The sequence below is a fragment of the Balaenoptera borealis genome, assembly GCF_965194805.1.
Source record: "Balaenoptera borealis genome assembly, chromosome: 7".
NCBI classification, from domain to species: Eukaryota; Metazoa; Chordata; class Mammalia; order Artiodactyla; family Balaenopteridae; genus Balaenoptera; species Balaenoptera borealis.
In genome coordinates, this window is record NC_138864.1 from 117,497,503 (window position 1) to 117,522,346 (window position 24,844).

General features: G+C 44.0%; 2 protein-coding genes across 14 annotated transcripts in view; one reads left to right on the plus strand and one right to left on the minus strand.

Moving 5' to 3' along the window:
* The window catches only part of DENND11 (DENN domain containing 11), a 59,759-nt gene extending 49,564 nt beyond the window's left edge, over positions 1–10,195 (minus strand). For all 10 annotated transcript variants that reach the window (XM_082400345.1, XM_082400352.1, XM_082400353.1 and 7 more), the window contains exon 1: positions 4,342–10,195. In XM_082400345.1, the coding sequence (XP_082256471.1) occupies positions 4,342–4,609 (268 nt within the window). In that variant the 5' untranslated portion in view covers positions 4,610–10,195. The remainder of the gene's footprint in view (positions 1–4,341) is intronic.
* Positions 10,196–11,244: 1,049 nt separating this feature from the next.
* Positions 11,245–24,844, plus strand: part of WEE2 (WEE2 oocyte meiosis inhibiting kinase) — a 28,332-nt gene continuing 14,732 nt past the window's right edge. Inside the window, exons 1-5 of one of the 4 annotated variants that reach the window (XM_082400324.1) lie at positions 11,763–13,174; positions 15,238–15,651; positions 20,517–20,713; positions 22,481–22,532; positions 24,458–24,630. In XM_082400324.1, coding sequence (XP_082256450.1) covers positions 15,298–15,651; positions 20,517–20,713; positions 22,481–22,532; positions 24,458–24,630 — 776 coding nt within the window. In that variant the 5' untranslated portion in view covers positions 11,763–13,174; positions 15,238–15,297. Of the gene's footprint in view, positions 15,652–20,516; positions 20,714–22,480; positions 22,533–24,457; positions 24,631–24,844 lie in introns of all 4 variants that reach the window. The other 3 variants (XM_082400323.1, XM_082400325.1, XM_082400322.1) reach the window with 3 other exon arrangements.

Below are 24,844 nucleotides of genomic sequence, written 5' to 3' on the forward strand. Positions count from 1 at the left end.
AGTTTGCCAATGTGGGAATTAATGAAATTCACCACAGCTGTATTCCACTGACATCTGATAGAAACTACAGAGAAAGGATGCGGCAGCGTTAATCATTCGAAGAGGCTTTCTTGCCTAGGCTATCAGAACGGGCCTTCTCTTGGCCTAAGCTGGCCATTCGTAGGACTGCTCTTTGAGACTCAAAATGGCGCTCCAAATTTTCCATTCTCATTCTGCTTTGTCACGTTCCCACCAGAGGCTGGAGCCATTTATTATTTGCATGAGTCAGATGACCTGGGCAGCCCTCCAAGTTATGCCTCAGATGCTACACCTGGCCCTGTCTCGCTGCCTCCACGTCGCCATTGTTTAAAAGAAAATGCTTGAATTCTGCTGACTATACGGAGAATGTATGGGGGTTAAAATTAGTGTATGTGAGTGATTTTAAATACTACGCTCATTTGACATGAACACAGGAGCACTTCGATGCACTAAATTAAATAGGGGCTTAGATGTAATTTAGGCACTGGCTAGAGGGGTTGAGGGAGGAACAGGTAATTCATCCCTAATCAGGAAGAACAAAGGAAAAAGAGACATCTTACAAACCTCAGCAGGTTTTCCTCCACTCAGCCAACCCAACACAGACACGCACAGCATAGGAATTTCCCCCAGACACTCACAAAATAACTCTGGGGAAAATGCAGCTGTTGAAAGTGAATCTCTTATAAAGAAACAGTCCAGTGAGGCTGATTCACAGGTGTCATACATTGTAGAGCCAGAGCTCTACCTACCTCAGGCCCACACACAAGCCCTCAGTCACATGGCGAGACAGCTATGTCACCTTCATAGAGGGGATGGGGGAGCAGGCTGATTTCCAAGTGTGACAGTAACTTTTCCCTTAATTAAGCAGACCAAAGAACAAAAATTTTACTAGAGACCCGAAGAAGAGAATCAAAATTAAAACCCAAAGCTCTAAATAATGGGTTGGACACAATGAAAAAGCAATATTCTGGCTGCCAACCTCTCCCACTTGGCTCCCATAGTCGGCATCTGGGCCTGGTTTCAATAGCAGCTTTGTAGCCCACATGGCCGGCACCACCACCATCCCAGGGACTCCCTCCTCCAGATAAAGACTGAGTGTGTCAGGGAGTGAGTGAGAGAGAGACAGGGGAAGGAGAGTGTGTGTGAGAGAGAGAGAGCGCCTCTGCCTCACTTGACCCTGAAGCCCCTACAGACCTCACAACATCAGTAGATCCAACAACCATAATTTTCAAACCGTGACTCCAATGAAAATAACATTCTTTATAGCCCCAGCCTCTTCTGTGATTCTTTCTACAGATGCCCAACCCAAAATTAGTATCCAAAACTATAGGAGAATTACTCTTATTCCCATACACCGGTCTGGGAATCACTGAGCACATCCCTGCCCAAGAGCGTGTGAATGTGTGTGTGACCAGGATCCAACTCCTCCCTCGCACCCTCTCTCAGCACCCAGACCACGCACGCCCTGACACATGACCCACGGCTGTGGATTCTCTCCTCCCCCATCCCCTCCTGTACGCTCGCAGGCACATGTGCCAACAGTTCCCTATACCAGGTGGGAAGATGAGCGAAATACCCATGGCCTGGGCAGTAGGCGACTGGGGAGGTTTGGGGACAAGGGAGGAGCTCCTGGGGAAGGACACTGAGGACACAGCTGGGAGAGACACGGGGAGCAGACAGGCAGGTGCAGAAACTCTAGCCAGTTTCTCGCATGCAAGAACTTCTGTGATATGTTCTGATTTGGGTAAAGAAGCCAGTATTCACTTTACCACTTTGGGTATCATGGGCTAAGGAAGGCAAAAGCCTTGGTGGACCAAGATTAAATAATAACGTAGCACACCCGCCTCCACAGCAGAATGAGGAAGACACTGAACTATTAAAACCGGGAGACGAAAGTCTGGCCCCAGCGATGTCTCCCGCTCACTGGGCATCCGAGGGCCTCCATCTCCCCTCTCCAGACTGTGATTTCCTCAACCCTCAACCTTCACCCAAGGGACACTCCACGGGCTCTCTGAGGCCCTTGTCCTAGTGTCGACCTTTGCAGCCCTGGGAACCCCAGTAGCATTCATTCATTCCATCTTCTACTCTTAGAATTATACTGCACCATATAATTTTTACTTGCTATAGGTACTATCACAATTTTTTACAGGAAGTAAAGTGCCAATTGGGACTGAGAAGATGACAAAAGAGAGTTATGGGCAGGAAACAGCAGCTTTCCAAAAAAAAAAACCAAAACAAAACCATCAACCAAAGTTAAAAACACACTCTCTCCCCTCCCCCACTCCTTCTCAGCCTCTCCCCTCTCTGCACCCAGTAAGATGAAAAGTTAGGGGCCAGAGGTTCAGGCAGTGTTGTATTCTAGAAAGACAACCAGACTCGGAGTCAAGTATTTATTAGCTAGTTAATATTTCCAAGTTACTTAATCATCCTTGGTTATAAACGATCATCAAATTACAATGGTGATGAGAATTAGATGAAAAACCATTATAGTAAAACGCCTGCACAAAGCAAGTGTCCAAGTGTCAGTTAAATCCCTTTCCACACTAACCTTAATCTGAAAACCATTACAAATACATACTTGTGCGTGTGTGTGCATCACACGTACACACAAATACCATATACACATACCCACAAAATCATGCTCACCAGCTGTGATTGACAAGGCAGGGGGAGGGTTCCAGCTCTGTGGTGCTTTTCAGTGTTATTAACTCCATCTGTGGTTAGTGTAGTATTTTTTTTTTCTTCTCCTCTTCCCCTCTCTAGGCTCTACCGCCAGAGCGACCACTGCTAAATCAGACCCTGTTAGCGCTTTCTCTCCATTTCTTCTAGTTACTCTTAAACACTTTCCAGAATGAATCTCATGCTCACATCTATTTACTGTATGTAGGTGATGGGGTAGGGCATAAGGAATATTATTAGTTACAAAGTAGTATCTGTTTTTGTCTAGCAATAAAGTTTACTCTGTTCAAAAAAAGAACAGTTTTTCTGTCTGGGGGTCCCAACCATACATGAGTCAACCAGCCTATGTGATGAGCATTAAAAAAAAGAAAAAGAAAAATAGAAAATGCCAGTATGCACTACATGTAAAAGGGGTTAATACTATTTCATGAAACTTGTTTCAGTTACGTATGTACATATGTGAGCACACTGATTGGTATGTAAAATGAATTTCATATGGTGGGTCACAGTCAAAAATATTTGAAACCCACTGGGATGGGGCCAAGGAATAGACAGGAGTCAGAAAGGCCTAGTCTCCCCACAGCTGTTCCTACTTCTTCCTGGGTCTTGCTGGTTTATAATCCTGCCTGGATTGTATCTTCTGCCATCCCAAGACCCTCACCCTTTTTCCTCCCACTCCAGCGCACAGTATCAAGTTTTTCAGAATGGCTTCCACACCTCATCCTTGCCAGACCAGGAAGGGAACTCCAGAAAGAAACTGTTCTGGTTTTTTTTCCCCTAATAGACACTCCACATTCCAGCAACCTCAGTGGAGTTAGGATAGAAAGACACACCTGGGCTTTCTTAAACCCTAGAACCAAGACTACAGCTCTCATCCCTCCAATCCTGAGAGCAGGGTCCTGCCCCGACCACCTAAGGCTCTCGGAGGGAGGTATTTACTCATTCACTTTTGAACCCCATGAATTCTCTCACCAGTAAAATGCACACTTCCTTACTGGATGGTCAGGGTAAAGATTATGCGAGATAACACTTGAATTCTCCAAACATACCAAAGAGAGCCTACCTGAGGAGGCTTCTCTTTTCATCGGTCTCCAGCTTAATCCCTCAGTGCCACCCCTTAATGCTCCAGGCATCAATTCCTCAAAATAATACCGTCAGAGGGAGTGAACTTGGCCCCTCACAAAGTTACCGTGCAGGGAGGGATGGGGAGCAAGAGCGGGAAGCAGAGAACGTGGAAGCTGAGGACGATCCGTTTCGAAAGGAATTCACCTGGGGGGCGTTCCTCCTCTTCACGGGAGAGACCTTTTAACCGAGCCCGAAAAGAAAACAAAAGCCAGCGTGCCTGTGGCCACAAACAAGATCCTCTGTCACCGGAGAAGCGCAAACACGACTGTGGGGACGGGCGCGCGGGCTGGGGATCCGCTGAGAGGTAGCGGGACGCAACCGAGAGGGGGTCAGAGGCGCAGGGAACAAAGCCCCACGACCCGACCTCCCGGGGGCACCGGGCTCTCCCGGGGCAGCCCGGTCGGCGCGGAGGGGGTTGCACGTGTGCGGGTGCGCGCGCAGCGAGCCCCTCCCCCGCCGCCCCCGAAGCCCAGTTGGGGGCGACCCTCTCCCCGCCCGCGGTCTCGGAGCGGCTCTCACCCGAGCGGGGGTCGAAGGTGACCACGAATACGGCCACCACCTGGTCCTCCTCCACGTCGCCCAGCTCCAGGCGCCCGGGCTGCAGCAGCACCTGGGAGGGACCCAGCTCCTCGGGCTCCCGCCTCCTCGGCGGCTCCACGGCCGCCCGGCCGCCCCCGCCGCCGCCCCAGCCCCGGCCTCCAGCCTGCGGGTCCGGGGCCAGCGGCGGGGAGACGGCGGGGCCCTCGGCCCAACGCAGCAGCGGCGCCTCGTCTCCCCGCTCCACCATGGCGAGGTGAGGCGAGGCGAGGCGCGGCGGCGAGGAGGAGCCGCGGGCGGCGAGGGGCGGGCGCAGGGGCGGGCTGCGGGAACTCCTCTCGCCGGAGGGCGGGCGGCCAGCCGGCCGGGCCTCCGCGCTCACGCCGCGCCTCCGCCGCCCCAGGCCGGCACCTGCCCCGGCCGCCCCGCCCCGCCCCGCCCCGCCCCGCGCCCGCCGCCCTCCCACCCAGCTCGGCGGCGTTCCGATCCTGCCCTAGAAGGCGTCCTCCCTACGATCTTCGCTGAACTGCGTGCCTGGTTTGAGACTTCACGGATGCATCTGCGCGCCCGGGGATAGGAAAAGTGCGGTGACATGGACGCGCAGCCACTTGGATCTGTCTACCTGTGCCTTCTCACCTAGGATTCCGTGGGATGACTGTACCACCGTGAATTGTTACACGCCACCATGATTTTGAAAGTCCCCTGGTCATATGGACCGTGACAGATAGGTGTTACATAACCCTGGATGTGTGTTCAGAGCTCCCGCCGTGCTGGGAGTGAAGCAGAAGCGGGAGCCCCGGCTGCCCGCGTTGTTTGCGCTTGGGACGTGGCCTGATCCGCTGAAGCTATGGGCTTTGGTGTCCGGCCTGGAGTAGTTGTGTGTATATCACCCAGTCGGTGTGCCCTTGAATGTGGGGGATAGTGCCTGGCCCTGGCCTTCCTGGACCCTGCTTGGGGCTCCCCATACATTTCAGTGACTTAGTCTCTACAGAGAGTGGTGGACGACGGTCACTTACTTGCCCTTGGGGGGTGGGGGAGAGGTTGATAAATATAGCCAAGATGAAAGCAGTCTCCATTCTTGAGGGTAAAATGCTGCATAGATTCTTTTATTGTTGTGTCATAGATTTTTGTCTGGAAGCAGCAGCCTTGGGCAGTCATTGATGATCTCCTTGGGAAGGAGGGTTAAATCATCTTGTCATTGCGTGTCTGGTACACAGATGTCACTCTTCATCAACACCCTCCGGGTAACACCTAGCATCCTTCTGAGGGCAGGCAAACCCCAGGCCTTCCTGAACTTTGGAGGAATTAGGTATCTGAACAAGTCTCTCTCCTCACCTCATGTTTTCTCATTATTTTAGTGGCTATTCCTATTTGTTTATCCCACCTCCTCTGATTACTTAACCACCAGATTTACCCCAAGGGGTGAGGCATTCAAAATGTTACTTCTAAATATAAAATGGGGAATTCATAAGAAATCCTTAATCCATTTCCAAAGCCATCAGCTTCAGTCTGACTTTCCTTTTTTTCCAAGGGACTTCCTTTTCCTGATCTTTTGTGTGAGCCGCCCCCCCCCAGGCCCCGAATCCCCTAGTTTAATACCCTCAAGCTGTATATATATATATATGAAGAAATAAACTCATAATCTCCATCCCAGTCGATTTTCTGTATAAACAGAAGACCAAAATGTCCAAACCCTAAACCTAGCACCTTTTCCAATCTTCATTTAAGCATGTGTTCTAGCTCAGCAGCCATCAGGTCAATCTTCAGACCCTAGTGCCTTGCGTAACGGGTGCTCAACAAATATTTGTCAACTAAGCAAATGAATGAAAAGTAGAGACTTAAACCCTGCACAACTGGCCCCCCTCCTGCCAGGCTTAACCTGGTATCTTGCACATAGTGGGTGTTCAAAAATGTTAATGACGCTGATGACACTCCGCTTGACACACATTCACAGACTGAGAGAGGCCCTGTACCTGACCATCAGATTCATCATCTCTGTGTCTACTGAATTTCATGAGAGGATAGGGAGGGAATTAATTGAACTTAGCTATTAGAATAGATCTGGTGGGAAACTAGTGTTAAGGGCAATAAGAAATGAAGGTCGGTCACATTCAGAGACCCTCGGATAATGTTAAATTTTTTAATGAGTTCCCCTAGAATCCCATATGTCCTAATTTTAAAATAAAATTATTTCACTTTTACAAATAATATATCTACATTATGTAAAACATATAAAATATATCTACACTATATAAATATCTCTACAATAAAAATACAACGTACATAAAATACATTATATACAAGTATTTTTGATCTATCATCTCACCGCTGGATTGGCCCCTGCGAAGATTTTGCTTATCCTATCTCATCAGTTCTAGGATGCAAAATTTCTCACTTGTTAGGATTCCTATGGTGACTTATAACTGCTGCCAGCTCCACTGAGGTCCGGGTCTCACAGGGGAGATTTGTGTTTGCTTTTGTCAGCCATCTGGAGGACCACCAACCAGAGACTACTCTGAGTTAAATTCTCCGCTGGAGGTTCTTTGGACCATGCTGGTAGTGTGAATTCAAAATACAAGCTAGTGCGAGCCCTGCCTTTTAATTCCTAGGTGAGATTTTTTTTCTTCTCTGCACCCAATGACAAAGTTGAGACAAGCAGTCTTCCTTGCCTGCCCCTCTCTGCGTGGGAGGTTTACTTGGCAAAGTTGTGTAGGGGGTATCATATTAGACTCCCCATCATGGGCATTTTTCATTCTTAGTGGCATGTAAAAATAATGGTATAATAATGGTATATCTTAAATGATAGATTTAGTTGTTTTTCTTTTCTGTGTTTACATGTTGAAATCATACTGTATATCAATTTTGTATTCTTTTTTCCCCTTAATATCAGACTGTGAACAATTCGCCATTCTATTAGAAACTTTTATATGCATCATTTTAATTCTTTCTCTTGTATGTGTGTTTGAAAATTTATTTACTTAACCATTCTCATTGTTAGACAATCAAGCTCTTCCCTTTTTTGTTGTGCCTAAATTTCACTCTGAACTAACACTAGGTTCCTATTCTATGCCAAGTCCAGCTGTGAAGAAAACAGACATCCCTTCGCATCAAGCTTATAGCCCAGCAGGGAAGGCAGCTATCAGGCAAAAAATGAAATCTAGAATGAGGGGTGACAGGCAGGGCAAGTACAATCAGCTATTCAGGCTGCTGACATGACAGATTGCCAGAGGTGGCAATACTGGATTAAGGTGTATCCATGTTTTGATTGTACTGCCAAATTGTTGATTCACAAGTGTACAAGGGCATCAGTCTCATTTCCCTCTTGTCCCAGTTAGATAGTGCCATTTAAAATCTTTTTTTTTTTTGGCCAGTTGTCAGATGACCGTGGCATTTTGTTTTAAGTTAACGTTTTGTGACTGAATCTAATCATGGTTTCAAAATATATGTTGGTGATTTGTGGTTGCTCTTCAGAGCCCTGTCTGGAGACACTGAAGAATTGTTATCAATTTGCATGAGTTATTTGTGCAGTAAGAATATTAATCTTTTGTCTGGCATAATTTTTGTTAATATTACTTCCAATTTACTGTATGGTTTCAATGCTGCTTAATTGCTTTATGAAATATAGAAGTTCTAAATTTTATGTCATCAAGCTTATCAATTCTTTTTGTGATTTCTCACGTTGCTTTGACATTTATAAAGTTGTTCCCCTCCCAGAAATTTGATCAACGTTCACTTTTATTTTCTTCTAGTTATTTATGATTGATTTTCCACATTTGATCTCTTCATTTATTCAATGTTTATATTGATATGTGATAGGAAGTGAGACTCTAAAATTTTAAATATTACTGATATTTACTAAGCTATATATTCTTCACCACTGACCTGCCTATTCTACCTACAATTTAAAGTTCTATTTCTAGGAGAGGTAGTCTCCTCTGTTTACTCTTTTTAAAAAACCTTCAGCTATTTCTTTGACAATGATTTTTCCATGTGAAATTGAAAATCATTTTAGCCAGTTTCAAAAAAATGTGATCTTTGTTCATTTGAAACTGCATGAGAATTACAGTTGACCCCTAAGCAACACAGGTTTGAAGGGCACGAGTCCACTTACGCGTGGGTTGTCAGTAGTAGACACTACAGTGCTACACCATCCGTGGTTGGTTGAAAGCACAGATGGGGACCCACGATGCAGGGGAGGCTCAGGTACAGAGGGCCGACTGTAAGTTACATGCGGATTTTTGACCCTGCCGAAGGTCGAGCCCCAACCCTTGCACTGTTCAAGGGTCATCTGTACATATTTACTGGAGAAGGGTCAACATCTTTATATAACTAAGCCATTTTATTCGGCCAGGTAGTCTTCCATCCATGTGAGGAATAGGTTGCTCTACCTCCATGATCAGTCTGCATAATTAGTGGACCAGGGCAAATACCAGTGGTCCAGACAGGAGTCCAGATTGTGGGACAAGCTGAGGTGTAACGGGGTGAAATTTAGAATGTGAATGGAGGAGACACATTTACTTTATACATTAGCCACACAACTATGACGTCAGCCCCATCTGCACTGAATCATCTGTGCTTCGGGCACTTGTTGGCAGGATCCAAGTTGAAAGCACAGCAAATCACATACTACAGAGGCTGAGTTCCAGTTGAGCCAGAAATGGTATAGGGATTAATAGAATAGAATATATATTCAAAATTACTAAGTTATTTAAAATCCACACATCCCTCACTTTTAGGCCTCTGAAATTTGCAATGGAGTTGGAAATTAAACATCTGAAACCTCATAAAAGGTATTCATTCTGCAGTAGTGTCCATCATAAGGGTACATAGAACACATAGTGTGTGCCTTGATTCACAGCACCTACTGTGTGCCAAGCCTTACTCCAGGTAATGGAAAAACAGCATCAAGCAAGAGTTAAGTCCCTATCCTCATGGAATTTAAATTCTATTGGGGGTGGGATGAGGGAGACAAGTTTTTAAATGAACCTTTGAATATATAATATATATGGTGGTAAGTGCTGAGAAGAAATGGGAAACAGGGTGAGGGACCAGAGAATGGGTGATGGGGTTGATGCGGAAGACCTCTCTGATAAATGACCTGTGAGCAGACAACTGAAGGAAGCGATGGGGTGAGTGAGACACGTGGGAAAGGTTTTGGCGTCTGGAGGAACAGTGAGGAGACTAGAGCAGAGAGCGGGTAGCAGGAATCAGACAGGTTGTTGGGTGGATCCTATGGCCCTGGGGGCCTCGTAGAGGGGCTGCTCCGTATTCTGAGTGAAATGGGAGCCCCTGGAGGATCTGAGTGCAGAATCCTTTTAGAAGGATCCCTTTGGCTGCTGGGTGGAGAGGGGCCAGGGGGAAAGCAGGGGATGCCAGTAGGAGGAGGCTGAGAGAACTGAAAGAATCTCTCATAGATTGGATGCACAGCTGCAGAGAAAGAGAGTAGTCAACGATCACTCGCAGATTTTTGGTATGTTTCCATTTACTGGGAAATGAAAAAATTGCGGGAGGAATAGGTTTGGTAGGAAAGATCAGGAGTTTGTTTTCGGACATGTTGAGACTGAGATGCCTGTTAGACAACCAGAGGGAGATTTGATTAGGCAGCTGCAATTCTGAAGCTCAACAGAGAGGTATGTGATGCAGATATCAATTCAAAAGTCACCAGCTTACAGATAGGGTTTAAAGCTATGGGCTGGATGATGTTCCAAGGAAGTGAGTGTACACAGAGAAAAGTTTGGGGGACTGAGCTCAGGGACCTCCAGGGTTCAGAGGTCAGGAGATGAAGAGGAGTGAGCAAAGTGATTCAAGCACATTCTGGACAGGTCTAAATATATATATATATATATATATATATATATATATATATATATTATATTTGGCATATATATACATGGCAAAGATTAAATAATCAAATTGCATGCAGGACGTATAATGAGTAGCAATCTCCTTCTCCTCCAATCCCCCATACCCACACTCTCTTCTGAGAGACTAATATTTTAAGTTTCTGTCTTTAGAGTTTCTGCTGGTCACCTCCTGTGGAAGAGCTTTAATTCCTAATCACACTTCAAAAAAATCATTAAAACCTTGCCCTGCTTAGTTTTATGAAGGCAAAACTTCAGTGTGGGGATCTTGTAATTGGGTCAGAAGTGTGAAGAAATGACTGAGAATGTTTGATCAATTCCTTGGGACTTCATGAGTCCCACCCCTCAGAGCAGAGAGAGAGAATGAGTCAAGATTGAGGTACAGTAGGTCCAGCTCTGAGAATGTCTTTTCCATCCCTACTAATTTCTTCCCATTAAAGCAGTGAGTGTGTGTGTGTGTGTGCGTGCACGCGAGTGTTGTGTATGTTGTGTGTGTGAGAGAGAGAAAGAGAGACAGAGGAGACAGAGATCTCGCCTCTGTGGCTGCAGGGCTGGCTTTAGACTCAGTCACATAGGCAACTACTACCTGCTCTAATTTTACAGAACCTGGGAATGGTCAAATGCCACATAAATTCTCCTAACTGTGGCCCATAGAGAAAAGATCAGACTAATGAATCTATATCATTTTAAACTATCTGCTCCTTAAAGTATGGGCAGTACATCAACCATCTCTAAATTATTGGGATATGAGGTTAGAACTCTGTACCTGTTCTAAGAATACTGTCTTGTGAGTGGACAAGTAGTATATCTCTATTATAACAGCTATTTTGATGCATATCCTCTAGTTCTAGCAAATGGAAAACTCTGGCAAGAGAAGCAATTCGTTAGAATCTGATTACTCATTACATAGTTATATAGTAGATTTCAAATAAATAGATTAATCTAAGGATTTTTACTAACGGCACCAAAGTATTCATGGGTGAAAGGATATGTTATCAGTGATCTGCTCTAAAATACTCCAGCACACACCGCCAAGAAAGTTGTAGATGTAAATGAAACAAGACTGTAAAACTGCCCCCAATTTTTGAAGCTAGGTTATTGGTACATCAGGACTCATTATACTGTATTTCCTCTACTTTTGGTGTGTTTGAACATTTCCACAAGAAAAAGCAAAACAACAAGAAGCAAAGTATTCATGATAGACTCATAAGCTTTAAGATGACTTCCAGGCTTTATCTTACCTGGCCCACAATCTTGCCTTGGAATTCTGTTCTGCTGGGAACGCTACTCATTAGACATAGGTGTACAAGGACTTCAAAAGAAGAAATGTGGTGGCCAAATATAAGTACCGCTAGTGAATATTGTTAATGATTGTTGTAATTATCACTAGATTGACTGCAACTGACAGCCACTGCTTCTGTGCACTCCCTCTTGGTGTGGGAAGGAAATCAAGAGAAGGCCCCCTTCACGGTTCCTGGCTTTGCTGACCACCCTTGTCATGGGAAGAGAGCTGCTAGGAGTCCGGAGCACCTGAGACCCTTGATGGGATGGGTCCAGGCCCAGCCCCTGCTCACGTCACTGCCGCTGACGGATCCGTCCAGGGAGCTGAACAATACACGTGATGAGCACGTTCTGCTTTTTTCTAAGGTATTGCAAACATTCCCCTGCGGGGTTGAGAAACACTTCCGGTTGTGATGAGAGACTGAGCACAATAAGGACAAGGAGGACAATGGGGTTGAAGTAGGAGGGACCTGAGAGATATCACTGCCTACTCGTCCTGCTTCCTCAGTGAGCTGGAGATTATTCCTCCATATGTTGATGAGGCCCATGGGCCCTTGTCTGAGAACACTGATGCTGCACTGTTGCCTCTACAGGGCACATTCTGGGGATAAAGGTCAACTTCTCTCCTCCACCACCTTGGAGTTCCCTCAAGTGTGTCTCTGGTCTTCAGATTCCAGGCCCAACAGTCCAAAGCCCAGAGAGTTGCTTTCAGCTTAAGCCTGCTTCAAGTCTTCACTTCCTGTCCTGGAATCTGCCAGCTTCCCATTAAGCCTGGCAGTAAAAATGTCCAATTCTTATCTGGGAAACCAGACCTCCCAATGGTTCCCAGTGGGGCAGTCCCATCAAATACATCATAATCCAGCATCGGTATTTTTTCAGAGTCTGGAATGAATCAGTCTTAATTCAATCTTCAATAAATAATGTGGTAGAGCTTCACTTTGGCTTGTTCAAGCATTTTTTACATTTCTCCCTCCTAACTGAGGAGACAATCAGGCTAGCATGTCCCTCCTCGGAGCAACAGACCCTCAAATATCTCATTTTCCACGGCCTTAGCTTTACTTTTGCAAAGGAACAGTCTACCTTGAAGGGAGTACAAGTTTCTACCTCTTGTGAATCCGATTTGAATTAGCTGGATTTTCCTGCTTCTGTCCTTCCCATCAGTGTCTCAAAGGCCTCAGAACTGAGGTTTGGTCAGAGTGGAGCTCTGAGTCTAGGAGCTTTCTCATCACTCTGCAATATCTGCAGAAGGAGAGTTTCCCCCAAGCACACGGTTTGGGGAAGCCAGCCCTAAGATGCAAAGCTGACTTCCTCCTTGTACCTCTTACTCCTGGGAACATTACTTTCCTGCTGTGCAGAAATCCCTATAACAATATGAAAAATATTCCACCTTCAAAAAAGTCAAATACTGAGTATTTTAAACAAAATGAGATACATTAATTTTACTTTCCCAAGTCCATTCAAAAATAGTTTATGGAAAACCCACATGTGTTCCACATTAAGGGAAAAATCCTCCCTCCTTTTCCTCTTATTGCCACAGATTATTTGGGTTCCCCTTTTGACACCTCATCTCAACTATGATGCTAAGCTTTGTGCCTGGGATGGATGCCTGTGGTATTAACATGCACTGGAGTAAAGACGGAATCTTTCACAATGTGAAGAGGCTAAGGACAGAGGTAAAGCATGACACCAGAAATAGTGGGGCTGCAGGCCAGAGGCCAGATGTGCACCTCCAGGGATTCCCTTGGGCCATCAAGGTCGGCAACTGCCCAATTCTCATTGTTCTATTTTCCAAATCAGGAATATTCTTTTTGTACTTGTTATTATACCTTTCTTATTCTGAAGCCTTAGCCACAATCATCTGCTGAGTGATAATACATGGATGGTGAATGGCACAAGTTATATACTTGTGATTGGTCATCATGATGGCATAGTTGCCTCCCTAGGCAAACAGTGCAGTCATAGGTAAAGGTAATTGAGAATTCTAGCAAGGCAGAGAGGAAAGGCAGGGGTGATGATAAAAACCAACCTACCCTACTGGGTAACACCCAATACACCAGCCCCTGTGCCCTGGCTGCAGGCCCGTGATACAGTCAGAGGGTTTCAGGTTGGTCCCATCCTGCCTGAGAGCAGAGTCAGCCTCTAGCTGGCCTGGAGAGGTGAGAATGACTAGCCATAGCCTTGAGAGGGGAAAACTGATCAGCACCAAGGCTGTAGTGAAGGAATTATATCACATGGCCTGCTGGTTTGTAAACAAGAGACTCACTCCGAAGCCCAGAATCTCAGTTAATAGGAATTTCTTTACCGGCCTCCCCTCCCTGTGGATGACTCTATTTTCCTTGGTCCCTGTGGGATGCCGAGTCTCTGACAAAGGTGAGCAGTGAGCTACCTTGTTGAGTGATTTGGAAAGTTTGCGTGGCCGGAGGGACTGGGGAAGGACAAAGGAAGGATTGGGTGGTGTGCGCACCTACAAAAAGCTGGGGCGTGAGAAGGCGTTTAGCTGCAGAAACATTTTCACAATCACCTCCACCCCAGTTACTCTTCACTTGGATTAACCTTCTCATGAGTTCAAGTGGGAAATGGGAAAGGAGTGAGAAAAAAGAAAGGGGTGGAGGGATTGGTGAAGAGAGAGAAGATGGAAGATGGGTGACAGGCAATGGGTAACCAAAGACTATCAAGAGAAGGGACATTGAATTTGTTTCAGTCAAGACCAAACTCATCCTCAGCACCTCTCTCTCTTTGGGTCCACGTTTGTCGTGTAAATAATTCCTCAGGTCCAGTCCCTCCAGAGTCCCCCCTGAGGGCACCGGGGGCTCATGTACATGATTTTCCTTTTTCATGTAGTGCCTTTCACATGGTTTCTCCTACAAAGTGATATTGGTGGCCTTTTGCTTTCTTCAAAGAGCTTTTTTTTTTTTTTTTAACCCTCTCCATAGGGGCCTCTCTGAGAAAGAAATTGAATAAGGTATGTTAAAGATATCTAAACAGTAAGAAAACATATTTTACAAAATAAGGTGACTGGGGCCCAAGTAATTGCCATTTTCAAGTGATACATATATCTGCTTCTCTGTTTGCTGATCTTTCTACCTTTCTTTTTTTTCAGTGTGAAAATGTGTCCAGTTCCCTAAAAGCTTTAACTGCTAATACCTGGGGGTGGGTGGAGGGTGTGGAGGTGCCTGAATTAGGACAGGTGTGTCTGGCAGAGATGTCAGGTGTGTCTCTATTAGGGAGATGAACTCCAGCCAAGATATATTAGGGGCTGTTTAAGGATCATTATGATATCCAGGTGATACTGAATTCTAAGGAACTGCTGCTAGCCACTGGGTAGGTGGGAACCAGGGGAGAGGAGAGGGTGATATTTCTAAATGATAGGTGTAAGAGAATGAAAATAATTTCTTTCCAATAATGAGCTTGTTCCCAGTTGGCTAACATGTATTTTTAAAGCCATGCTAAATTAAAGAATCCAACTGTTTCCCTAGTAGTTGCACATGGGTTCAGGGAGACTGTGGGATATCCAGAAGAGTTCTATACATAATTGGATTTAATTGCTCAAAGAGTTACTGGAGCCTTCTTTAATCAGAATGGAAATGAGGAGAAGCTGAGATCACACAGATACGTGGTACTTAAGTGAGTAAACCAATGGTGTGTCTCCATGTAGCTGTTAGTTGGCAGAAGGAAAGCCAGGCCAGAGTTAGGGAACTTGCCAGGTTACTTTCTTGTCTCCTCCTTATTTCTGCAGCTCTGTAGTGTTTCCTGCGGAGAGGCCTTCTTGCCTAGGTTGTAAAGCTCTTTGGCTGAGATGGGTGACAACGACGAGGACAAAGAACTGAAGCAGAAATTAAGCTTTTCCTCTTGTGAGGAAGAGCATGAGAACGAAGGACAGAAGGAAGCCCAGGAGAGCAAAGAGGCCCAGAGCCAAACCCCAGAGAAGTCTGGAGTTCAGGATTCAGGATGTGTCCAGGAGGCAGAGCTTACACCTCTCAGAACTCCCCTTAGTAACGTGCGTGACCTCAACACATTTCAGGAAAAAGACCAAGCGAGTCCGGGTCAGGGTCTGAGGACTCCAGTGTCACACTCTCTCGCACGTCCTGAAACCCCAGCCCCACCAGACAAGGGCAAGCCGCCACGCTGCGAGAGCCCCTTCACTCCCAAAGTAAGTCCATCACTGGGGAGGAGGGAGCCCGGCCGCTGAGGTCCGTGCTCCTTCCGTTCGGCGGACAGAGAACGAGGGCCCAGTCCTATGTACGTGTGACAGCTCTGTTTCACAGGCTGTGTCTATCTTCAGTTACGTATTTGCTGGTGAAAACGAAGAAGAGTTTAAAGTTACCGGAAAACAGAATTAAGTGTCTTGCCAGCTGTCTTCTTAAAACCATTGGTGTAGGCCACAGATAAATCTTGGGTGGGGAAAAAGTTCCTCGTGAAAGAATACTGGAACTGGAAAAAATATTGACATCTACAGCCTGACCTGTACTCTACCTATGAGAAAACCAAGGTCTCAGGAGAGAAAGTGGCCTGTAGCTCAGCCAATGGCAGAGAAAGGACTGAGAAACATGATCTTTGGGGCTTGGTCTGCTGTTCTTGCCATTACGCCAACTGGCTCTATTTTTCTGTGATTATTTACTAACATTTCCTAATATAAGAATGTTCACATTCACTGTTTAACATATTTTTATCCCTTTGCCGTTGCTCTTTCCAGAAAGAAGTCCTCTCCATTCCTTGGTCTAGTGAGGTACAGGCTCTTATATGTGAACAAAGAGGTAACTTGTTGATACTACTTTATAAGCTGAGGATGGCAAATAGGTAAAGGTCCCAAGTAAGCAGGTTCCTTTATCCTTGCTGTGATTGATCTCCTATTATATCATTCACGTTATTAAAGCCAGGACTGGGGCAGGGTTACCTCTAATAGACTGGTGCCGTGGTGTGTGAGCCTTAGGCCTGGAATTAGCTCTGCTTCCCGCTGGCTCAGCTTGAGGTGCTTAAGATCATCATAATAACATCTGTGCTTCTGATGGCAGCACAGTCACTGTCAGCAGGTCTCTTTTGTCCCTGCTGAGTATGAGTACCACAACTACCAGGAAATACTAAGCTTCTCGTTTGACTGGTAGACAAACTACTTTAATACGCTCATGTGTCTGTCTGGGTTTTTCAATGGTCCCAATAACCAATCAATCAACCATTTATTTTTTGAGAACCCACTGTGGGCTGGAAGCATGAGGTAGTCTCTGGCAGGGGAGATATGCCTACGGATACTACGTGATAGGTGATTCAAGAGTGGTCAGAGTTCTCTGGGTGGACCGCTTCTCAGTGGGTAGTCAGGAAAGAAATGCAGGTGAAGGAAACATATGAAGGGCAATGAAAGTTGGTATGGTTTTTTTTTTTCTTTGAATTTAACTAAAAATGTTCACTTTATTAAATATAACAAAATCTCAAACATTTTTATTTATATACATATTTCTTGTCCAGCTGAAGTCTTTTGAACTTGAAATAACCTGCCCTTACAGAGTATCCTGATAATGGTATGGTTTTAATACATGGAAATTAGGGGGAGAGTGGGCTAGGAGCATGTAGTTCAGAGCAAGAGTAAGCAGGCAAGGAGACACGGCACGGTATGTGTATTTCATCCACTCACTGAAAACTTAACTGAACACCTTGATATGCTAGCAGACCTTCTGCTGGCAAACCCTTCACTACCTCAAAAAGTGCCTACGGAATGAATAAAGGTAAACAACAACGGTAAATAAAGTTCAGATCAGATATGCTAGAGGACTTGTAGAGCATGATGAGAAATAGTGGGGAATTAAGTTTCGAGATATCCAGGACACCTTTCCAGAGAAAGTAATGTTTGAGAGCGGTCTTACAGGATGAGTCGCAGTTTGCTAGGAAAAGAAGGGAGTGAGAGCTCGAGGCTGAGGGAAAAGCATCTACCGAGCTATGGAGGGGAAAGATCACGCTACACCTGGAAAACCGCTTGTTGTTCAGCGTGGCAGGGGGTCTGGCAGTGAGGCCAGAGTAGGTAGGTAGGAGCTACACTGAGATTTTATCCTGAAAGTGTTGAGAGAGCCATTAAATGGTTTTGGTCAGAGGCAGTTTTGAAAAATCATGACCTTCATGTGAGGGATGGAATGGAGCAGGAGAGACCATGGGGGCAGGGCAGAATTCATAATAGATCTACAGAGAAAAAAGAAGGGCCTGAACTTGGATAGTGGTGGACAGTGGTAAACTGAGAGATGTTTAGGAATTGCTAACTGACTTGATGGAGGGGTTGCGGGAAAAGGAGGGACCTAGGGTGTTGTGAGGCTTCCTGCTTGTTTGACCGAGTAGATGGTACCTTGAATCAAGGTAGGTGACCTTAGAGGATGTACAGGTTTGGAGAAAGAGATGTGGTGTAAATCGTTGGATAAGTGGTCCTGCTATGCAGGAAAACCACCTAAGCTGGAGATCTATATTTGGATATCATCAACATTTAGGAAGTTGTTGAAGCCATGGGTGTGTATAAGTTTACATAGTCCGTGTGCCAGAGTAAGAAGAGGAGTGGTCCAAGCTAGGGACCCTAGAAATGCCAAGATTTGAGGGACAGAAAGAAAACAAAGTTTGGGAAGGAAACTGGAAATGCAACTGGGAAAGTACACACTTTACGAAAAATATAGTTTGGATCAAGGTCAGAGGAGAGAGGCCAGGGTGATGATAATTCATAATGTTGTGCTAAAGACAGGGATGCAGAGGAAAGGAGGATTGGCTTAGTTCAGCCTTGCCCAAGGGATAGGACCAGAAATCATGGGAAACGACTTCAGGTCCCCATAAGGACTTCCTAGCAGAATTATCTAGAGATAGAAGAGCTTCCTTAGGAGGTAGTAAGGTCCCTGTAGCTAAATGCATTCAACGCTATTTGATGACCACTTGGTAGAAACACTGTACCAGGGATTCAAGCATCAGGGAACTAATTGTACCAACTGGGCCTTTAAAGTCTTTCCCAGTCCCTGTGATGTTGTGTCTTAGTGGGAGGTTGCCACCTTCTCCTCTCACCATCTTCTGAAGTCAAGGAGCTATTCCCCAAATTTCCTTTCTCTTAATCATCTGTAGTAAGAGCTGTTACTTATATAGAATTAGCTACACTCTCTGCAACACGTTTATACTCTCAACCTGGTCATCTTTCCAGAAATTTTCAGTCTACTTTACTTCTAGGCAGAACTCACTTTCATAAATCTTGTTGCAACCTGTGTTCTTTTAGATTTCAAAAGGATTACTCAATTCTACCATTCTGGCAATAAAACCCATATTAACATAATATCATTTGCTATATTGTAAGTGGAGTTCACAAAATCTATCAGCCTTCATATTTCCAGACTAGGAATTCTGATAGTCTTCCTTGATATGAATACTTTTCCTTGCTTTTATCTGACAAGTTTCTAGGCCTTTTTGTTGTCCTTGAACTGTAGCAACTGGAGCTATGTGCAGCATACCAGGTGTGGATGCCCCACTGTTTCATATGTGACAGATGCATTTTATTTTCCATATGATAATCAGCATCACAAAAAAACTGTTTCAGAAAATGATTTACTATAATTCTAAATTCATTTCCTGAATCACATAGACAACTGAGAAATATCATATAGTACAGTTTTATTTCTTTTGAACCAATACTCAACCCTTACAATAAACTTATGGGAAAATTGTTTGTCATTGATGGCTTTGTCTGATAATATCCCCAGGGCTGTTGACCCTCTGAACTCTAAGACATATGTAAAACCCTTGGCAAAACTCTTGACTGTGTCAAGTTTTCTTCACTTAAAAAAATGTTAGGCTACTATGTGTACTCTATAGCTTCCTTCATTTCTGTTTCTATCAGTCATTTAATGAGTATTTATTTCTGCTTCTATTGTTAATCTAATAATGAGTATTCATTAATAAGTTTAATATCCATTCTTTGTAGCCTCACATTCTTTAATTACATTTTTATATAGTGAATCATATTGTAATCTAGCTTCTGCTTCTACACTCGAAAGTCATGTGCAGAGAATATCAAAACAGAATTCTTTTCCAAAGAGCCTCATGGTACAATGATTACACTATGAGGTTACATCATGGCCCCTGTGTCTACTACTGTCCTCTTGAGGATCTATTATGCAGCTATTCCTCTGACCCCTGGCACTTAGGTCATAATAGCATTCTGCTGACTCATCAGAATTCTTTGTCTTTGATTTCTCCCCTCTGTCGTTTGATTTAGTTCTGGTTAGGTTTTAGGCTGATGTTCTCTTACTGTATCCCACTTGGAGTGGTAAGCCCTGCACATTTTCCTATTGACTGGTATGCTAGTTGTAGCCACTGCAAAGCCTTGCATCTTAAGGGCTTAGAGTATTACTTTTCAGTCTCCTTACCCAACTTCCTGGAACTTTTCTCAATTTGTGCTACATTCTTAGTGGACTTGGAAACTTCTTTTTCCATGTTTAGATAGTCTATGAAATCTTTCCCTTACAAAGTGATTATTTCTGAAACATTGCTGAACTGCTGATTAACGGACTGTGCATTCCTTAAGAGCCAGAATTCACCTCTGGACCCTTCAGCACCTAGCCCAGCATCTGCTACTTAGTAGGTACCAAACAAATATTGGGATGAATAATTGAGGAGAAATTAACTATACAGTCTGAGAACATAAGCACCAGGTCTTCTAGAGTCATTTTCATTTGTCTAAGCTGAAAGGTCATCTTTAAAAAGCTGGAGGTAGGACTAGAATTGGTGGTCTCATTGCTGACTCTCAGAATCGCCCAGGGGAAGAGGGTGGAGCTTAACAAAAGTACAGATTGCTGTGCTGATCCCAGGAATCAAAATTTCTAGAGGTAGACTGGGAGTCTGTATTTTTCATAAGAGAACCAGTTACAATGTTTGCAGTGAACCAGATATCCTCTAAGGTCCCTTTCAGCAATAACTTTCTTTGGTTCAAATATTAATTAACTAACTGATACAGAACCATTTTTTTAAAATTACCTCCATTCTGATTTGCCTTTTGTCATCCTCATTCAGGGCCAGGTGAGCCAGCCGGTGATCTCTTCAACAGGGAAGCTCCCCTCCCGAAGCTCTAAGCATCTGAAGCTCACACCTAGTCCCTTCACCGATGAGATGACCTCACTCGCCCTGGTCAATATTAATCCCTTCACTCCGGAGTCCTATAGAAAACAATTCCTTAAATCCAATGGCAAGCGGAAAACCCGAGGCGACCTGTAAGTGTCCTGTTGCTATGACTTTTGAGAACTGATCTTACTATTACCAAGTGGAAGGGGGAGTGTTAAAGATTAGGAATAAACAAGAAGTCTTTCTGAATGAGTCGACATCATGTTTATATATTCCCTCCTTTCTAAATGTCAGCGTTGGCTTTAACCTTCTTTGTCACAGAGATCGTAACACCTTTCCATTCTGAAGTGTACCGTAAAGTGCCTTCTCTTTGAAAGAACAGGGCAGAGTAAGCAGTAGATCTGTCTTATATTAGGAAGTTGAATGGGCTATGGAACTGCACTCAAGGGCTCCTCTCTGGTTACTACGAGTCCAGCAATTGGGGAAGGTGTAGTTCTCATTCCAGAGAGTATATTGCTGTCTTGAGTCTAGTGGTGTGACTGGTGATGAGAGCTATAGAGCAAGGATTTGAACTTCTCTGCAGGTGATGGAAGGCTGGCTGAAGAGAAAAAGAGAGTACTGCTTTTGGAGGTGCTAATAAATGGAAAGCCAGCTGCACTATTCCATAAAGGCCACTGAATGGTAGAAATCACCTAAATAAGGAGAGTGCAGATTACTCAAGGACAGTTCTTTACTGTATCCTCAATGCTGCTTTTTTATAGAATGGGAGCACCTCTAAAACAGGCCAGTCATTTATGCTTAGGTGTACTCAGCAAAATAAATGCACAGCTAACAATCTAAAAGCCTGTAGAACACTTAATGTGCTGTGTTCTTTTGGAATCCATGACTACATATTAATCAGCCTTGTAGCCAGAATAGGATTTTCTCAATACTATTTCCTGGATCTTAAGTAAACAGGACTTCAGCACAGGTACACTGGTCTATTCTTGTTACTGAGTATTCCACTGCTTTTAGCTCTTTAGAATTCTTTGTAAACCTTCAGAGTGAATGGCTTCACCTCTCACTGAAGCTAGCAGGAAAAGACTGCTGATTTGAATTCCTGGCCCTGAAAGTGGTGACATTTTAGTACAATAACTTAGTGATTCTGAGAGGGTATTTTCCCCTCTTCTTCATTGTGGCGTTGTTCTTTTATAAAGTGTTAGAATGTAGTATTAAATGTAAGTCACAAGTGTCCTGCATCACTTAATTTGCATGGGTGTAATGTCCTCCACTTGCCACTTCTACCCTGTACTTGTCCAGAAGAAGAACCTAGCTGGCTGGTCTAGAAACTGAAATTTTGCTTAAAGATCCAGGATGCATCTGCTCATGCCAAAGAGGGTGTTCGTCAGAGACTTCAGCTTAATGAAAAGTAGTTGAAAACATCTTAGCCAGGATTAGAGCACATTCTGCTATACTTACAGTTGGCTTGTGAACATAAGACAGGCCTGGTTCTAAGGGAGGCAGGTGTTGCAGGGGAAATGTTGTATCCTGGCGAAGAGCCCTTAGAGTTTCAGGTATGTTCTGTGCACTCTCTTGATTCGCATCTCAGCATACCGTGTTCTATTTGCCTAAAACCCTGTTCTTTTCTCTTAGCTGGTTCCTACTCATTCTTGGAATCTTAGCTACATGTCCTCTTTTTTGGGAAAGGCTTTTACTCTTCAAATAATTAATTGGGTGCTGTCTATGGTATCCCTTGATATCTTGTTTTTATCCTGTCCTAAGTTCTTGTATTGAAAATTTCTGTTTATCCCTGTGCCCAAATATAAATTGAAGAGGGGAAGTAATTGTCTTATTTACTTGTAGAGCCCCCAAACCTAGCATAGTACCAGGCTCAATAAGTGCTAATCATACTCTGATATTACTTTTTTTTTTCCAAGTGAGGAAGCTGATCCAGGAGAAGGCAAGGTAGAACAAGGGCTGCCTGCCAAGGTGAGCACAGTTCTTTGGTCCAGCTGTCGTAACACAGTCATTTCATCCTAATGCCTCCTTCTTTCTCCCTCCCTCCCTCCTTTCTGCCTTCTCTCCTCTCCAACCCTCCACACACCTTGTAGTAAATATGTTTTTCAGCTAAATTTATCTGGGCTCTCATCAGGGTCTATATTCTTAGCTAGTTGTTACTTTACCAGACAGTGTCTAACACATATATTGCTGAACCATTACCTTGGAGTATTCTTAAAGGCTACTGCTACAGTCTTTGATCTGGGGAAAAATTCTATACTCCAGAAGAAGTGAAGGGAAAATCAAGATATTTAAGGTCCAAAAATGAATAAGACAAAACAGAGAAAAAGGGCATAAAGCCAGAGGTCTATATGTAAAAATTTAGCTCTTAAATGTGCAGTATCTATTGATTTTTATAATTTTGATCTAGTATCCCTCATTTGATAATATATACTAAGAAAATAATGCTGTAAATATTACCACCAGAGATGTTTGTTGCAGCCTTAACTGTAATAGCAAAAAAGAAAAAAAAAAAAAAAGGGGGGGGGGAGTACTAAATGTCCAATAATAGAAGAATGGCCAAGTAAATTATAGTTTAAAGTCAGTGGAATATTAAATTGCCATTTAGATGCTTGAACATAGGCATGTTTTCATGATGTTATAATGTTCAGTGCATGTAAGTGGGGGGGAGGGTCGGGGAGGGGAAGGGGGGAGGGAGTGATATGGATGGTAAGGTGGTACTTGGTGTCTGAGATGAGGATGGTAAGGTAGCAGGTAAGCACTACCAGCGCCTTCAGGCCTCTGAACAGAAGTGTGGATTCCTCATGGGAAACAATTAGGTTTGTCTGATTCTACAGCATCATTTTGCAAAAACAATCTTCCTATTAGAGGAGATGGAGAGAGAGCTGGTAGCTGCAGCAAATCCAGACTTGGAGGAAACAGAGCTTGAGACTGGCTAAGGGCAAGGGAAATTATAGATCTTGTTGATGAAGGCTGGTTGGGACTGCATGTTGAAAATGAAGAGCTAGTAAGAGTCAAGATATTTTAAACACTTAAAGTTGGATGGCAAAAGTTCTTGCTAATGAGGACATTGGGAAAAGATGAGTTCACAGAGACGAATCAGCTTGGATTGAGATTCATATAAATCTCTGGATATTTCTGTCATCATAGCCACGATTTACTGAGAATTTTTTATATATATATATATTTGTAACATATATAATTCTCATGTGATGTTTGAAAGGACCCTGAGGCATAGTTGCTATGATCCTCATCTTACAAATGAGAAACTGATAACGGAGTTCAGTGACTTGCTCGAGTTATTTACTAGCAGAGCAAAGAGTGATGTCGCTAGTTGGCCAGTAGCGGGAGTGGTTGCTATATCTGAGCACACATTCTGAAATAATCAATTTGACAATTTTGTTCTCCAGACTAAGATTTTTGGGGAAGCAAACTGAACACAGTATGTTTATTCAACTTGAGATGAAGCATCAGCAGCCAGAGTGTGAGACAAGTAAACAAGAGCCAAAGAGAGGTGTTCCCTTTGTTTAACATCCGCCTCCAAGAGCCCACCCACTCCTCCAGCTAAGGACAGTAGCTCTGGCTGTGAGTGAGGTGTCCCCTCTAGGCACATATAGGGAAGAAGAGTATGGCCAGACAGAGGAAATAATATAGAAAAAGATGTAATAATATAGCAAAGAGAAATGTCAGTACAGAGTTGTATGACAGGTTATAAAGAACACAGAGAAGGTAGTCAGCAATTGTGGCAGGGTTGCAGGGGCGTTTGCTACCAAGAATATTGATGGGTTTGCCTCAAAAGTCTTTTTGAAAACTTAGAGAAATTTAGGAATAATATGCCTTAATTTTATTCTCACAATATGTTAGGGAGAATTATTTTTTTTACTGAAATATTTCAGAGATGTGTTCTACGAGAAACCAACATGGCTTCCCGCTATGAAAAAGAATTCTTGGAGGTGGAAAAAATCGGGGTTGGGGAATTTGGTACAGTCTACAAGTGCATTAAGAGGCTGGATGGATGTGTTTATGCAATAAAACGCTCCACGAAACCTTTGGTAGGATCATCAGATGAGTGAGTACCTTTAAAATGTACTAGAAATACACACTTGGATTTGTCAAAGCATTTTGAATCAGGGCACTGATGTCATTTGCTACTTTTTTTTTAATCACCCCCCCCAACCCACTGAAAGTTGTCTCACATTCATAACCTTTCTGAATTTTCAAGATCAGAGATAAGTTATTTCCTGAAATATACCATGAGCATTTGGGATCATGTTGTGCTTTTG